The 17,620-nt window shown below is 43.7% G+C and overlaps 1 protein-coding gene across 2 annotated transcripts in view; it reads left to right on the top strand.

Moving 5' to 3' along the window:
• The window catches only part of CCL28 (C-C motif chemokine ligand 28), a 40,839-nt gene that overhangs the window by 5,627 nt on the left and 17,592 nt on the right, over positions 1-17,620 (top strand). The window contains exon 2 of one of the 2 annotated variants that reach the window (XM_032780830.2): positions 8,287-8,347. The exons of the other annotated variant lie outside the window; for it this stretch is intronic. Coding sequence (XP_032636721.2) covers positions 8,287-8,347 — 61 coding nt within the window. The remainder of the gene's footprint in view (positions 1-8,286; positions 8,348-17,620) is intronic. 2 annotated transcript variants of the gene reach the window in all.

Raw genomic sequence — 17,620 nt, 5'->3', positions numbered from 1 at the left:
GTCAATGGCCTCAGCTGTGTCCATGTGGTACAGTTTGTGGCCGCAGTCTTTACAAGGTGCAGCAATCTATCCAGGACCTACCCTTTTGAGGGCCATGTTCTGTTTTCAGAGTAGACAGATACCAAGCTGCACGTCCTGAAGGACATCAGGGCCACCGTGTGCTCCTTAGGCCTGGACAGTAGGAGACATTTCCATCCACCACCACAGCCTAGATTCTCGGGTCCACCTTGCAAGGACCATATAAGAAAAGAGACAGAGGCTGTAAATTCTGCTGACCTGCTCCATCCTCCTCGACCTCCCAGTTGGGCTTTGCACAACAGCCAGGTGGCCCACAGCAGGCATTTGAAGGGTGCACCTCAGGATCCCTCCCCCTGTTTATTTCTGAACTGTTTATCTTCTTCCCTCATTGCATGGGCCCAGGTTACCTCAACTCATTGGGTGCTCAACAGCATAACAGCTGGATACACCCTGCAGTTGTCCTCCACCCCGTCCTCCCACACCCTTTCCCTGTCCCTTTTCAGGGACCCCTCTCATGAACAACTCCTCATGCAGGAAGTGGAAACGCTCCTATGGGTAGGAGTTGTAGAGGAAGTTCCTCAAGAACTGAAGGGGAAGGGGTTTTACTCCCAATGTGTCCTAATCCCAAAGGCCAAAGGGGGCCTCAGACCCATCCTAAATCTGCATCGCCTCAACTAATATCTCAAGAAGCTGAAGTTCCGCACGGTCTCCCTGGCCTCAGTCATTCCCTCTCTGGATCCAGCATACTGGTATGCCACGTTCGACTTAAATTATGCCTATTTCCCTGTTTCTATTTTCCATGGACACAGAAGATTCCTCCAATTCATGATAGGTCAGCACCATTACCAATTCATGGCACTGCCCTTCGGCCTATCATCTGCTTGGAGGGTCTTCACAAAGTGCATTGTGATGGTGGCCACTTACTTGAGATGTCAAAGCGTGCAGATCTGTCCATACTTTGATGACTGGTTTATCAGAGACAGATCACGAGTCCAGCACAGCCTCACTTTAGTATGAGCCACCTGTTAAGAGCTCGGCCTGCTTATAAACAAACAGAAATCAACTCTGACCCCAGTTCAGAGAATAGAGTTTATAGGACCTGTCATCCCTGACTTTGTGGGCGGACTCATAATCAGTGTTGGAAGGGGTTCCCTTCGTAGCCCCATCCCCATCAGTGACATTGGTCTCAGACACTTCGGATCTGGGGTGGGGAGCCCACCTTGACAACCTCAGTTTGCAGGGTCTCTGGTCCCAGGAGGATCTCTCCCTCTATATAAATGTCGGGGTACTCAGAGCGATACTCTTGGCCTGCAAGGTGTTTCTGATGGGCAGAGTAGTGCAGATCCTAATGGACAGAATTGCTGCATGTTCTACACCAACAAGCAAGGTAGAGCTTGCTCATCGGTCCTGTGTCAAGAGAGTCTCCAGTTATAGGACTTTTGTGAGCAGCATGCCATTCATCTCGTGGTGTTGCACCTCCCGGGTGCCCAGAATGTGTGGCAGATCTCCTCAGCAGATCCTTCTCTTCTTGCCACGAGTGGTCACTCCACCCAGAGGTTGTCAATGTGATCTTGCAGAGGTGGGTGACTCCCCAAGAGGACCTATTTGCATCCAGACAGAACAGAAAACACAAGCAATTTTGCTTGATCTGCGGGCTCGCCAGATGTTCCCTGTCCGACCACTCTACATCTTTTCTGCCAGTACCCCTGGTTCGCAAGGCCTTCCTGAAGGTCAAACGGAACAAGGCAAAGATAAACCTGACAGCTGTGGCATGGCTGCACCAACTCTAGTTCCACATGTGGCTGGAACTTTCGATAACAACCCTGTTAGCGCTCCCACTCAGACCAGACTTGCTCTCACAGAACCAAGGCTGTCTGCTTCACCCAAACCTAGCGTCCCTGCACCTGAATTGGTGGTTCTGTGTGGCTGAACACAGGGGAAAGGGAGGAAGATCTGCTCAATGTAAGTCCAGCACATCCTGTTGGGTAGCAGGAAGCCTTCCATCAGGGCAGCTTGCATATCTAAGTGGAAACGCTTCACCTGTTCAGCCTTGGGCCACAGTCTTTTTCTCCCTTCTGGTTCTCACTATAATCCATCATAGACTAACTGCTTCATCTCAACCACCAGGCCTGGCCCTTTTGTCAATCAAGTTCACTTGGCAGCCGTCTCAGTCTTCCACCATCCGGTCCAAGGTAGATCAGTCTTCTTGCATGACATGACAATCGAGAGTCCTGAAAGGTCTGGAAAGGCTATACTTGCAAGTTCATGACCCTATCCCTCCTTGGGAGCTGTCAAAGCTCGTGGGTCTCCCCTTTGAGCTGCTGTCATCTTGTTCTCTGCTGCTCCTCTCATGGAAGGTCTCCTCCTTCCTGGAGGCAATCACTTCAGCCCGACGGGTCTCTGAGATCAGAGTTTTGATGTCTGAACCCCGTTGTACGGTGTTTTACAAGGACCAGGTTCAGCTTTCTTACCTAAGGTGGTGTCAGTTTCACAATAATCAGGACATCTTCCTACTAGTCTTTTTTCCAAAGCCTCACAAGACTAACGAGGAGTTTCAGTTACATTCTCTGGATGTTATGCAGGCCTTGTCCTTCTACATCAAGAGGACAAAATCCTTCTGGAAATCAACGTACCTCTTTGTCATAGTGGCTGATAAGATGAAAGGTCTGCTGGAGTCTTCTCAGAGAATCTCCTTGTGGATAACTGCCTGCATCAAGTTCTGCTATGAACAAGCAGGGGTGTCACCACCGTTCTACCAGACTGCCTATTCCACCAGAGCGCAAACTTCGTCAGTGGCCTTCCTTGCGCAGGTACCGATCCAGGACATCTGCAGAGCTGCCCTTTGGTCTTCAGTCCATATCTTTGCACCCTAGTACACCATCATTCAGCAGGCGCAGGACGACACCAGCTTTGGTAGAGCAGTATTGCAAACACGTCCTTGAGCTCCAAACCCACCTCCAGGGATACTGCTTGTGAGTCATTTAACATGGAATTGACATGAACAAGCAGTTGAAGAAGAAGAAAAGATGGCTACCTACCTTTCATAGCTGCTGTTCTTTGAGATGTGTTGATCATGTCCATTCCATTACCCACCCTCCTATGTAGGGATATTAAAGAAGGTACTAACAGTGATTTCCCCCAAGTGACAGTGACCACCCAGTTTCACCAAGTACAAAAATCTTTTAGTTCTTCCGTTAAAACTTGTAAGCTCCTGTCTGCAGAAAACATTGATTGTATCTGTCCTGTGAAAGATACTCTATTACTATGTAAAACTTACAAACAAGTTAATTGACTTTGTTCTTGAAGTGAACGCTGTGAGCCTTAAGCTGTAATTGATACAATGTAAACAAACGCTATAAGCTGTTAAGTGACTTTCACTTCATTATAAATTAGCACACACTCCGAAAGTGGTGGAGACAGTAAATTAAAATATGGTTAAGATATGGAATGTATGTTGATGAATGCTTGATGAACATGAATGGTTAGGGAGGCGCCAGCCTAGAAAGGGAGTATCCATCGGCTGAAGAATGTGTCAAGTGGACCACAAGACAACCCCCAGAGGGTAAACTGGGATCCACCTTGACACCTGGAAGGATGAGAAACACAGACTTTGGACAGTGTGGAGCCACCAGTAATGTTCCATCCACTGACTGAGTCAGCAACATCAGGATGAAACAGCTCCCATAGACTAACATAGGAATTAATTCCTATAAGTATGGACTCTAGAGACTGAGGATTTTGAGTCTCTGGTTCTGCTGCCAACCTCCAGGAGCATCAGGTGCACCTGACACAGACTCTGCTCCATCCTCATGACCAAGATACCTGGCCAGTAACTTGGCATGAGCAACTTCTAGGCTGGTAACTATAACACCTATACAGAATTTGAACGAATGATTGTGTGAATGAATATATATGTGTGTGTGAATAAGGAATAAGCAGTAATAGGAATAAATAGTCAAACAACGTTGTTTACTTTTATCTTTTGCTTTATTATTATATTTACAACAAATGTGGCATCTTTGCCTTATCCCTCTTAATAAGATCCTGCTGGTTTTTATTACATTGGTATAACACCTATCCCTCTGTCGGAGTTGACGGTGAGAAGGAACTGAGAGGGCATGGGACCACGGTGCCCCATGTACCGATGAATGAGCACTGAGCTCCAGGGGGCACTGGAGATGGCCCTATGGATACTTCTAAGACAAAAATCTCCAGCAGCTGTGCACATGGGCGTGCACACACCTAACACAGAATGGACATGAGCAACACATATCGAAGAACAACAGTCATGAAAGATAAGTAATCATTTTTTCCTAATTGTCACGAGGTGATTGACCCTTGTGACAAAGTTCCTCCTCTACCTTCGTGGGTCCTGCGCTTATTGGCGGATTTGTTCTCCTCAGTGATCTTCCCCTCTTGTGGAACCCACAGTCTGGGTCAGCTCCTCCTGTGTCTGATCAGGAGTTGGGAGGTTTGGGGAAACCCGGGCCTGCTCTCTACTCCGGGTTCCAGCCCAGGGCCCTGTGGATTGCAGCTGTCTATAGTGCCTCCTGTAACAGCTGCATGACAGCTACAACTCCCTGGGCTACTTCCCATGGCCTCCTCCAAACACCTTCTTTATCCTCACCACAGGACCTTCCTCCTGGTGTCTGATAACGCTTGTCCTCCTCAATCCTCCAGCAGTATACTTCTCTCACTCTCAGCTCCTTGCCTTCTTGCTCCCAGCCTCTCACACACGCTCCTTCTCCTCTGGCTCCTCCTGCTGACTGGAGTGAGTTCTTTTTAAACCCAGGTGCCCTGATTAGCCTTGCCTTGATTGGCTGCAGGTGTTCTAATTAAAGTAGCTATCTCTACTGCCTTCTAGAAAGATCTTAATTGGCTCCAAGTGCCTTGATTAACCTGGAGCAACTGCCATTTCGTTACCAGGGTACTAGGGATTTGTTTAGCCTGGAACTAACATACCTGTTTCTCAGTACTTTACTGTAGCCATCTGGCCTTGCCCCATCACACCCTTTAAAGGGAGATGGGTCCAACCCCACCTGAGACACAGTTAGCTGGCCTCCCCAGTTCTGGACTTTTTCCAATTCTAATATATCTTTTTTGAGATGGAGTGACCAGAACTGAACACGATATTCAAGATGTGGGCATATCATGGATTTATACTGTGGTATTATGATTCTTACTGTCTTCTTATATATCCCTTTCCTAATGATTCCTAACACTGTTAGCTTTTTTGAATGCCATTGCATACTGAGCAGATGTTTTGAGCCACAATGACTCCAAGGTCTCTTTCTTGAGTGTTCACATCTAATTTAGATCCCATCATTCTGTATATATAGTTGGGATTATGTTTTCCAGTATGCATTACTTAGCACTTATCTGATTTTATCAGCCATTTTGAGACACAGTCACCCAGTTCTGTGATCACAATGGAACCTTCTGGCCTTTGAGTTTATGAACCTAAGAAAGGTCTTTGGAGTATTAAAAGATGCTGTATTGACATTAAATCCCGTGAAAAGGATTTTAACCCAATGGTCAGTGACTTTTTTCCCTGTGACTTTTCTGCAGCTGAAGCAATGCCTGAATGGAGTAAGATGAGTGGTCAGTTACCATGAAAAGCTTATTCTAATATGTATAGCTCAATCCTGCTGTGGCTGGATTAAGAGGAAACAGGTTCTACCTGTTTGTCTCAAACATACTCTGATAAATGCCACAGGATTATTTTTTTTTTCTTTTAACCAGTTCTTGGTTTGATTTCATATCCATCTAATAAACTGGGACTCCGTACTCACCAAGACTGTGTCCCATGAGTGCATTTTCCCCAGAATTCTTGTACAGTCAGCAGTTATAGTGTCTCTCACTCGCTCTGCTTATGCTGGATGATTTATGGGCACTGTTTTGCAAAGAAGAAAAATTTCTGACCCATTCTTGAAACCATTCTCACAATAGGGTGACACAATTATTATTTAAATATCACACTAAGCAGATGGGCAGCACATCAGTATCTCTTTAAAAAGCATACGCAGTAGGCTATAGGTATACCTTTTCTAGGAAAAGACAAATGATACTAAAAAGAGGGGTTTCATCCAATCGGGTATTAAGGACAGAGATTCATCCCTCGTTCTTTTTTTCTTTGTCCATTTGTTCTACATTCCCAATTTGCTGAAGGGCTGCTTAGTTAAATTGCTTACTTTACCGCATAATATAAATTGCTTACACTAAAGGTTTCAGATGATCAAGTGCAAAAGCACAGAACAGTTACAGAATCCTTATATGCAAGCCCTGTTAATGAACTGCTGGCTAGCACTTGTTCCCCACTGCTGCAAGGTAAACAAGGAAGTATCTCAAAAGGAGGAATGTTTTTGTACTGAAGGGAGAGAGTAGGTTTTTTCCCTGGTGACATTTCCTCATTCTGGGCAGCTCTGAACTTTCCCTAAGTTTTACTTTATTGATGTCGTTGAAGATACCAGTTTAGACAAGAAATCAAGACTCCCTGTTGCTTGCTCAGTGACCTGCCAACATGAGAGACCACTCCTCTCCCTGGGTCTGATCTAAAGCCCAGATAAATTAATGGGACTCCTTCCATTTATTTTAATGGGTTTCAGATCAGACTCCACCTCCTTTGACAAGCTGCCAAAGTTGTGGTCTGCAGACTGTTTTCAGTGCTCAGGTGGAGCAAGTTTAGTGCTCAGGTGGTTCTAGTCCCTTTCCAATCAATGATGCACAGAATATTTGAGTAATTCCTAATGTAAACCAGAGTGGACTGTAATTTATGTTAATATTCTACCAAAGTGTGAACTCTAGAGCTATTGGGGCATTATTAGCACTTCTAATGGTCTATTTTACTGCCTCCCTCACCCCATGACAATCAGAGGATATATTCTTTCATGGCTGTATAGATCGGAGGTGTCTAGTGTTTACAGTGTTGTTTTACTTTTGTGTCCCTGGAAGTACCCATAAAAACAATTTGCATAAAGCTTATCTACTTTCCTACACATTAACATCAAACCAATTTTGCATTTCACCTCTTGTCTGACATTTGTTGCTTAAGGTTGTAAAACATGTAAACTAGTAGTTGTGTAAACTTTTACAGCGGAGGAGATACCTTATCATACTGAACATAAAGAATGTGCAATTAATTATCAATACATTTGTATATAAAGAGATGATAAAATTAATCCCAGTGCCTAGGTCCATCACAAAGCCCACTTAAGTTTTGAAGAGAAAAAATTGGTATTTACATATTATAAGTAACATTTTAAAGTGGATAACTGTATCTATGTACATGTAATTCTCTGGAAGAGAATGGTAATATATTTGGTTGGCCTCAGGCTATGTACCTCTTTAAAAAGAGTATGTGTTGTATATGTGTCTGAAAACAAAGGAAGCAGTGCTGGTTTTTGTTTAGCTTCAGGTAAATTGCTAGAAAATGTTTGGCCCTTTTGCATCCCTTCAGTCTTCCACTGTATCCTGAACAGAAGTTCCCATCTTCTCACCAGCTGATATGATAGATTTGGATGAAATTATGGAGTAAAGAGTTGTTGAGAGACAGTAGTAAATTCATATTCCGATTTGTATGATATGGATTTGCAACACTTCAGAGAAAGACTGGAGAGAAAATAATACAAAGAGATATGGATCTATTGCAAAACTGAGAGGTAGAAGAAATGATTGTGAAAAAGCCAGTCCTTTGTACTACATAGAGCCATATAACTTGGGAAGGTGTGTGGCAAAATGAATGAATGAAAATCAGCTCGATGTTCATAAATAAGTTGTTTGGTAAGGGCTATATGAGAAACATCACATTCCAATGAAGCAGCAACAGCAATCATACTGCATGATTCTATTCCTACTGAAGTTTATTACACTGGCTACAAATTAATAGGAAAGCATGGTCCAGTGCTCTGAGCTACGGCATTGGAAGCAGGAACTGCTGAGTTCTAATCCCTGCTCTTATACCAACTCCCTATGTAGCCATAGCCAAGTCTCCTGATCTCTCTCCTTCAGGTTCTCACTGTAAAATGTGGATAATAATACTTACCTAGCTCTCAGTAGACCTCTGAGAAATAATTGATTAATGCTTGTAAAATGCTATATACACACACCAAAAACTTATGTTAAAAGAGCATTGTTAAGATTTGAACATCAAGCACTCAAATGTTAGAAAGTGCCAGAATTAAAATTGGCTGTGCAACTTTAATTTAGCCTCTTGTGCATATGCATTATTATAGTCTTTAACTGCATGATCACATACTGTTTTTGCCAGAGATCCCTTGCTTCATTCAGTGCACAGGATGGACTTACACTGGGGATGAATCAAGGTTGTGAGGTAAAGTTGTCTGTTGAACCCCTCTTCATTTGTTGAAAAAGTTGGAAGGTGTGTCATGAAAGAGTCAGGGGATGGCAAAAAGAGAGAATGGTTTCAAGATTAAGGCTGTTTGTTTGTTAGCCTGAGATAGTATTTTGGGCTTGACTTTTAATTCTCTTACCTCCTTACTAATATGTATGAAGGACAAAGATGCTGTGTGTTGCATTTCCCACAACCAGATGGGGCTTTTAGTACAATGGGACAGATAAGGGATGGAGCTAAAAGTGTTACAGGGTATGGTGGGAGTGTAACAGAGTGAATATCCTGGCCTATGCAGACAATCTGGTCCTGATTGCTTACAACTCCGAGTCTCCAACAAATGTTTGACATCACCAGCTAGGCTGCCAACTGGATGGAACTCCGCTTCAATGCCAGGAAATGTGCATCCCTGCATATCGATGGCAGTAGAAGGGATTCGGTCCAGGCAACACCATTTCAGATCCAGAGTGAAGCCATGATCATCTTTGAGGATGGGCAAGCATACCAACATCTCGACACGATGACGGGTTTCCGTGTCCAGCAGACACCTGAGGATACCATTGCAGAGATCCTACGAGGATCCTGGCAAGGATTGACTCCTCCCTACTGACACCGTGGTAGAAGATCAATGCCTTGAACACCTTCCTGATCCCCCATATCTCATTTGTTCTGAGGGGATGTGCCATGGCGAAGGTACCTCTGAACAAGGCAGACCACTCCGTTGGGCAGCTGGTGAAGAAGTGGATGTTTCTTCCCCAGAGGGCCAGCAATAAATTGGAGTACATCTCTCACAGGCAGGGCGATGCCATCGTCCCTAGTATGGGTGATCTCTGTGACATTACAGCGATCACTCACGCCTTCTGACATGCCCAGACGCCATGGTGAGGAACATCACAGAAAGTGCTCTGCAGGATGCCATGAAGAAGTGAATCGCCAGGAGCCACTCCAGCCAAGATGTAGTCACCTATCTGAGCGGCTCGCTGGAAGGCGAATTTGGAAGAGGCAAGGGAGACTTTGCTTCTCTCTGAACTCGTGCCCGCAACACTATGCAATGACTGGAGAAGTGTATCAGCTGCCACTGGACATGGTCTGAGGAACACCAGGAGCTGGGAGTCCTGGTGCCACAGGTGAAGAACATGGAGTGCACCATCATCATTCCAAGAGCTAGAACCATGCTGGAGAGGACCCTGAAGGATGCCATCCACTGCCAATACGTGGAAAACCTGAAATGGAAGCCAGACCAGGGCAAGGCCTTTGAGGTGATGTTTGAGGTGATGTTCAGCAACAATTTCATCCCCAGGGGCAGCTTCACCTGATTTGCCAACTTGAGGTTCATCCACTGGGCCCAGCTCAACTGTGTCCCACTGAATGGAGCCATCTGCCATGGGAATCAGGACGAGCGATGCAGGAAGTGCGGTTACATCATGTCTTGTGTAGCTGCAAGCCCCACTTGAGAACTTGACACAATGCCATCCAGGATCACCTGGCCAGAGCCATCCCACCACCCATGGGGAAGGTTGCTGTAAACTCTGCCATCCCTGGAACCAACAGTCAACTGCGACCATACATTGTCATCACCAACAAGGACCAGAAGATGGTCATCATGGTGGACATCACAGTGCCTTTTGAAACAGGATGCCAGCCTTTCATGAAGCCCAAGCTCAAAAGCTGGAAAAATATGCCCCTCTGGCCAACACTCTGAGAGGTAGGGGACCATGAGGTCCAAATTCATGTGCTGATCATCGGCGTATGGGTCCACGGTAACGAGCGAATGCTGAGAGAATGTGGAGCTGGTCAACGCTGTGTTCGGCTGATACTGCAACTCATGGTGTCAGACACTGTCAGGTGGTCAAGGGACATCTACATAGAACACATCACTGGACATCGGCAATAGCAGGAGGAATGAGTTGGAGTGCCTATGAGAAGCACAATCTGGAAAGTAACCCAAATACTTTCCTGATGGACTGTGGGTTTTTTTTATCTAAATGGACAACCTATCTAATTTTCAATTACTGAGGGACAGTCTCCACTCAATATTTTGCTTTCCACAACCAAATCTCTGTACAACTTTTCATGAGTGATGTACCCAAGTATTCAGATTGTAATATCTAAACTGTACTGTTAAATCTATTCACCTGAATGTGGGTTATTGCTGATTGTGCTCTATGTATCATATGACTTTTAAAAACAGATTATCCACAAATACAAAATTTAAGCACTATGCCCAGATGTACAGGCACTCTTTTCTCAACTTATCTATTTAATAATTTTTTAACATTAGCTGTAACAAAAATTTTAAATATGAGCGCACATTTGACTCCTCATCTCAAAGCAAGGTAAGGCAGCCAGTTGGGAGGGGCAAGGAGGGCTTGGGGGTGGGGGAGAGGTAAAACACTAAGACCAGAGAAATACCTACCCTGACCAAAGCACAGCCTCACTCCTTACCCCTCCCCTGGGGTACAAAAGAGGTGGGATGAAGACCTCAATTCCTGACCCTCCAGAACGGAACATGACCATAAGTTATAACAGGTGTGACTAAGGGTGTGCATTGCAGATATGTTTGGGCCTGCTAAGAAGGAGGGGGAAAGGGAATGGGGAATGGGAGTGGGAAGGAGAATGGTAATGGGGGACTGGGAATAGGGGAATAAGGAACAGGGACACAGGCAAGACTCTGCAGTGTCAGAGCTGGGAAGGGGGGACACAGGGTAAATGCTCTACAGCATCAGAGCTGGAAACAGGATACTGGGAAGAGAGAGTTCCATTGGTGTGTGGAGCTAGGGGTTAGAAGAAGAAGAAGAGGTTCTATTAGTGTATAGAACTGTAATTGGGAGGTAGTAGGGGAAAGGGAAAACTCTTATCGGTGTGTAGAGATAAGCCCGACTAGTGTGAAGGACTTCGGAATACGTTATTGGGGTTTTTCGTTCAAGGCAAACTGCATTGCCTGTGCTTAGAACTTCTGCATGACAAGAACCAGGGAAGGGAAAGCCCTCTAACAAAGGCAGTTGAATGCTACCCAGGAGAATTAGATGCTATCCCTACTTAGATTCATAGAATATCAGGGTTGGAAGGGACCTCAGGAAATCATCTAGTCCAACCCCCTGCTCAAAGCAGGACCAATCCCCAGACAGATTTTTACTCCAGTTCCGTAAATGGCCCCCTCAAGGATTGAACTCATAACCCTCGATTTAGCAAGCCAATGCTCAAACCTGCTTCTACCACAGACTTCCTGTTTGATGCTAGGCAAGTCACTTAAACCAAGTTTTTCGCAGGAGATCTACTGGTTTTATTTTTTCTCATTTTCTGGGTGCCCAAATTCATACACTGGAGTCTGATTTGCAGAAGGGCTGGGCACACTCCATGCCTAATGAAGTCAATGGGAGCTATGCTTTGAACATATGTAGTGCTATATAATGCTAAGTACTCTGAAAAATCAGGTCCTTGTCATCTCAAATGGGAGACCCAAAGTTAGTGGATATTTTTTTACTGTAATCTTGTGCCTCAACTCCCATCATCCTCACTTCACAAAGGTGTTGTGAAGATAGATTATTTGTGAAGCACTCAGATATTATAGTGTTGAACACCCTAGAAAAGCCCATGAAGAAATGAATGATTGTTAGAGCAGAGTCTGAATTATGTGCTCTAAATAAGGCATGGAGGTCACATATTGAACAATGAGAAAACAAAATATTGAACAGCTGATTGTTAAATGAGCACCATCCATTCAGTGCCCTTTTGAGAGCTTGATGTCGCAGCTTAGTAATGTTCTGTCAACATAGGTTTGTTTATGTTTAATTTCCTATCTTCTCATCCAGTCTTTCTTTTGTTCTTTCGTTCGTTCTTTCTACTTCAGAGAAGTAGTCCAGATTATGGAAATAAAACCCACAGTCATGCAGGCAGGGCTTTTTACGTTCTTTGTTTAAAAGAATGTGTCAGGTATAGTAGCAAGAAGAATGCCTTAAATCATAGGAAAGTTTGTAGCTATTGAATTTTATTCCATTTTCATAGTCTATATTTGTGACTACAAAATATAAGCTACAGTGTTCTTGGTTCTGCCTGTGAATAGTGAGGACCTGTATCCAGGCACTGGGTTCTTTCCAAGGCCAGCTGTATGGCTCTGGAGTCTATTGACAAGGTTACTCTTAAAGGATATCACCAAGGTTTCCTACTGCTGCCCCACAAATCCTTTGTCTTTCAGGTAGCAGCACACTCCACCATCTCATTTTTAATTTGTGATTGTACTTCAAATAGTTGGAGCTGGGAAACAATATTACTGGGATCCAATCTCAACTGTAGGTTTTCCAGATTCTAGAACCAGAGACACAAAGCCTTTTTTGCCTCATCTAGTTTCTGTCAGCCATTTTGTGTAACCCTGGAAAGTTTTCTTTGCTTGGACTGAGAAGCTATTTTAATCTCCAGTTTTCATTTTGCTTCAATTTTTTATGCAGTGAGTGATGCTGCTGTTCCAAATCTGCTTGGTAGTAGCTCAGCCTGAGTTGCTTTTAAATGTCAGATTGGAGATGTGCCCATTTTTAGCTAACACCAGTATTACTCTTTTTGCTTCACATGAATAGCCACAGGTCCCAGTTCGCAGGTGCTTATATTTTCCTTATAAACATTGAGAAAATCGTTGAAATGAAACATGGTTAGAGTTCTGGGAGCTGTTGAGGCTGCCAGCATGTCTGAGGAACTGAAATTTAATCAAAGTCCAGATATCAACTCCTTACGGACTTTGAATTGAATAGATACCAGAGAGGCAGGTTGTATCATTTTGTGCTTGTGTGTGAGTAGATATGCAATTAAAATCTTCTATGAACAGGATATTTCTTTATCCTCCATTCTTGAGTCTCTGCTCTCCTACCCCACACGCTCTTAGCCCCCTCCATTCCTTCCCCACCCCCATTGTTCTCTGTACTCTACACATCCCTTTTTTCCTATCCCTTGCCTTTCCAGCATTCTGCGGCTCGACCTGTTTTTCCCTCTCTACCTTCCTCCTGGCTCAATCCCCAATTGCTTTTACCTTGATCACTTCCAAACCCTCTCTTGGCCTCTGTCGGGTACTTCTGCCACCCCAGTTGTAGTCTCTATCACTGTCCAAACAGTATGCTTTGCCCATTAGGATCCTGCTCCTGCAGGGCATCTACCCAGAACTACACTCCTGAAACATCTGAGCAAAGTGGAGTGCTGAGCAGGGGAACTCTCCCTATTGTCATGCATTGCCGGTGATGCTCCTCCAGTCAGCTCTCTACTTCACCAGGTGCTGTAGGCATTGGTGAAGCACCACTGCTCAGAGGGATTGCAGGAGGTGTCTTGCTGTGTGGGAACACAATAAGCAGCCCTCTCATGTAGAGGGATAACTGCAGGACTGTCTGGAAAAGGCAGGACACAACTGTAAGCTATACACCTCTGTCTGCTCATTGCTTTTAAGTAATTTTGGAACATAAATAAGGAGAGCAGTCAGCTGATTAACATTAGCTCTAATAGGACAGTAAAATGGTGAAGTAATTGTGACTGGCAATGGGATCTGGGACCTTTCTTCTCATAGTCACTGGTTCAAATCCTACCTAATTTAGTAGTGACCAAAAACTGTCATTTGACAGCTGTTCATGGCCTCATTACAATGAGCTGGTAGTTTCAGTTCTGTACCTAGTACACAAGAGTCCACATCCTCTTTGGCACTAATTAGCATCCTTGTTGGAAGCCTGAGACCACAGATAGTTCAGTTCCACAGCTAACAATTCTCACTCTTGCGGTTCCAAGTTGAGGCACGTTACCCATGGCAGCGTGGGGAAGTCTGTGCTGCTTTTCCCTGTGCTCAAAAGAGAAAAGGCTTCAGATCCAAAGAGCTGTGAATCTGGCCCCCTCACCAGCACTCCATTTACACACACACAATATTAAAACTTTCAAAAAGGACTTGATGTAGAGTTTAAATGTTTGCTTTTCATTCCTCCCATCCCCCACTCCCATGACAATTGTTATGAGTACCAGGTTAGAATCCAATTGCTGGATATTTTTTTTGTCTGCCATTCAGTGATTTCTTTTTAGCATCGTATGGAGCACAAGCCAACATACCAACAGATTATTTACATCCCCTTAATCAAAATTGTAACTAAAGCATTGCCAGCCTAGGCTTGGAGCTGGTCAATTGACCACTCAAATAATGTCAACTAACCACCTAGTATTTGAGCACAGTCAATTATTGTTAAATATTCCAGCAAGAATGCCCTGATGTAGGCAGCGGCCTACCTTTTTGATTGCCTTATTGTACCATCTGTTTAGCAAACCTACTAAAATGTCTTGATCACTCACTTTGCTATAAGCTAATGCCACCTGTTGAGGAAAAAGGTGAATACATTGAAAACTGGTCATCTTGACTGGCTGGGATCTTGCAGAGCAAACTGTGTGTATGTAGACAGGCCATCAATGTACATAGCAGTTTACAAAGCACATTAAACAAGCTAAAACACATAGCCCCTGACTTGAAGAGCTTAATTAATCTAAATTGACTATAGACACATACAGAACTTAACTCAGAAGGGAGTGGTGGAAGGCGAGGAGGGTTCTGTGACAGAGTATATCCCTGCATTCAGACCCTACGCACTATTGTAATAATCTTTGTACGTAGTATACCTTGTAAGGTAGCATTTGAAAACCCATAATTTGCTGGTCTGTATAGTCCCAGTAAAATATGTGTGGCAGCATTGTGAAATTATAAGATTCCCCTATGGTGTTATTAACACATGTTCCAAACCCCACAGCTTTGCCCAAACAGAAGTTGGCAGACGGGTGTGTCCTAAACAAAAGAATGTGTGCTTGCCTTAATTTGCATTTAAGCAGAAAACAGTCAGCAAGCAGGAAGGGACAAGAAATGAGTTCAAACAGGTGAAAAAAACAGCAATGGAACATCCTTCCACATAGACTCTGTCTCTTGGGTCTCAGCTGGAAATTTTTTCAAGAGAGGGACTGAATCTATAAAAAAGGAGGGACAAACACCCCAAGGAACCCCTCTTTCTTTTCCTGACCCATTGCTTTCACTCCACTGAAGAGGCAAAGGAAGCATCGATTGGACTCTGGGGGAAGGGTCTTGACCTAAAGAGTTTGTTCAGTAAGACTTCTGAAAGCATGTGGTGAGAAAACTTAGCTTTGAATCTACTAGAGTTAAATTAGGCACCAGTAAGCATTTTATCTTTATTTTTTTGTAACCATTTCTGACTTTTGTGCCTCATTACTTGTATTCACTTAAAATCTCTCTTTGTAATTAATAAACTTGTTTTATTGTTTTATCTAATGCAGTGTGTTCAAGTTGAAGTGTCTGGATAACTCTGTTTGGGGTAACAAGTTGTGTGCATATTCCTTTAAAGGGATAACATACTCAGTATACTTCTACTGGCCAGGAGAGGGCTGGGCAGAAAAATGGCTTTGCAAACTCTGCAAGAACATGATACTGTGAAACTTTAGCAAAATCTTAGTAACACTTTCGAAGCAGTTGGTTTTATTCTGCATGCAGTAGTTCTATCTGCTAGCAGAAATAAAATGTATCCCTGCGGAAAAGTAAAACCAGTTAATTGTATTCTTGAAAACACTGGAGATGCACGTATATCTGAGTAATGAGCAGAAAACACTGTTGATCTCATGCTATATGGAACTGTTGAGAATGTGGTCCTCCATTGTCTTTCTTCTATTGCAACCCGTTGTGCAGGGATCTGTTTCCACTCCCACTGATATCAGACTTTTGCTATTGATTTCAACAGGAGCTGGGGCAGATCCTTAGCATTAACGTTAAAGATAGGCCTGAACCACAAAGTTCAGATCCTGATCCAAACGGGTGACTCTGTGTAAGGACATGGCTGTTTAGTTATTTTGTGAGCTAGAGAGCACCCAAGGGGCCCGTCTATGTCCAGCAGCTGGCATACAGAACCTCCTTTAAATCTGTTACAACCAAGTTCCTAACCTGGGGACTAATGCTGTAACATTTACTTTATCAGGTTTCTTCTTCTTATTCAGTCATTTGTTTCTCTGTGTGTTATGGTGAAGAATAGCTAAAATGTATACAAAACTGCTGCAAGTCCTTATCTTGGTACAGATGCAGATTGGCAAAGGTTTCTAAATGTTGTAAGTCCCTTTCTGGCTTCTGTTGCACAAACAGTATTACAGAGCAGGTGCTCGCTGTGTGATTTGTGCATATCCACTTGCTGAGTTACACGTAAGTAACTTCCTTCATGCCAAAAGTAAATGAACATGCTCTATTGTATCTCTCTTCTTAAGAAAGACGTACACATATTTCCACATAGGTTTTGTGTGCTTCTGTGTCTTGCTCAATAGGGATTGCCTACTAAATCAGCACCTGGAACTGGGCAGGAAGCGGATTTTCCATTTTATAAGAAGTTCCCTGAATTTGACTGTTTGAAACAGAACAATAACAATTTTTTAAGTGTCCAGAAAAATGAAATTCTAAAGGGGGGGGGGTGGGAAATTCAGATCAAATTGTTTTGATAAAAAATCAAAGTATTTTTCCAATTTTGACATTTTACATTTTTTCATAATATAAAATGTCATTTCAAAATGAAAAATCAAATGTGTTCTCTTTTGAAAACGAAATGTCATCAAAACTGATCCGTTTCCACGAAACTTTTTGCTTTCAGTGAATTGGCAGTTTCTGACAAGAGTAACGTTCTTTTGGGAAACTTCCAACCAGCTCTTGTGACCTCAAATTAAAAGACTGAAGGAAGAAGTAAACCTGGAGCCACTGCAGTGCAAAGGGTAGGGGAGTGTAGTAGGGAGAAAGAAGTCTGTGGGAACACAGAGGGGACAAGAGATGCTGCGAAGCAGATGGCAGCACTGTGGTGAGAGGAAGAGCTTAAGAAGCTGGAAGTGTTTATTGTAACAAGGGTGTAGAGGCACAGGGAGGTGAGAAGGGTGGTGTTACAAGACTGGAGAGAGACTGGCAAATGGGTACATTTTAGCAGAGGAGAGGCACTAACAGGTAGGTGGGAAGACTTCCTCTTCAGTTTTTTCACAGATTGCCTGTTTTTGTTGACCAGTGATGGGCACCATATAAGAATCTTATTAAATTTAGCAACAAAGAGTCCTGTGGCACCTGATAGACTAACAGACGTATTGGAGCATAAGCTTTTGTGGGTGAATACCCACTTTGTCAGGTGCATGTGGGTATTCTGACGAAGTGGGTATTCACCCATGAAAGCTTATGCTCCAATATGTCTGTTAGTTTATTAAGGTGCCACCGGACCCTTTGTCACT

Source organism: Chelonoidis abingdonii, chromosome 6 (genome assembly GCF_003597395.2).
Source record: "Chelonoidis abingdonii isolate Lonesome George chromosome 6, CheloAbing_2.0, whole genome shotgun sequence".
In the NCBI taxonomy this organism is placed as follows: domain Eukaryota; kingdom Metazoa; phylum Chordata; order Testudines; family Testudinidae; genus Chelonoidis; species Chelonoidis abingdonii.
Note: the sequence above shows the minus strand (reverse complement) of the source record. Positions and strands in the feature narration are given on the sequence as shown.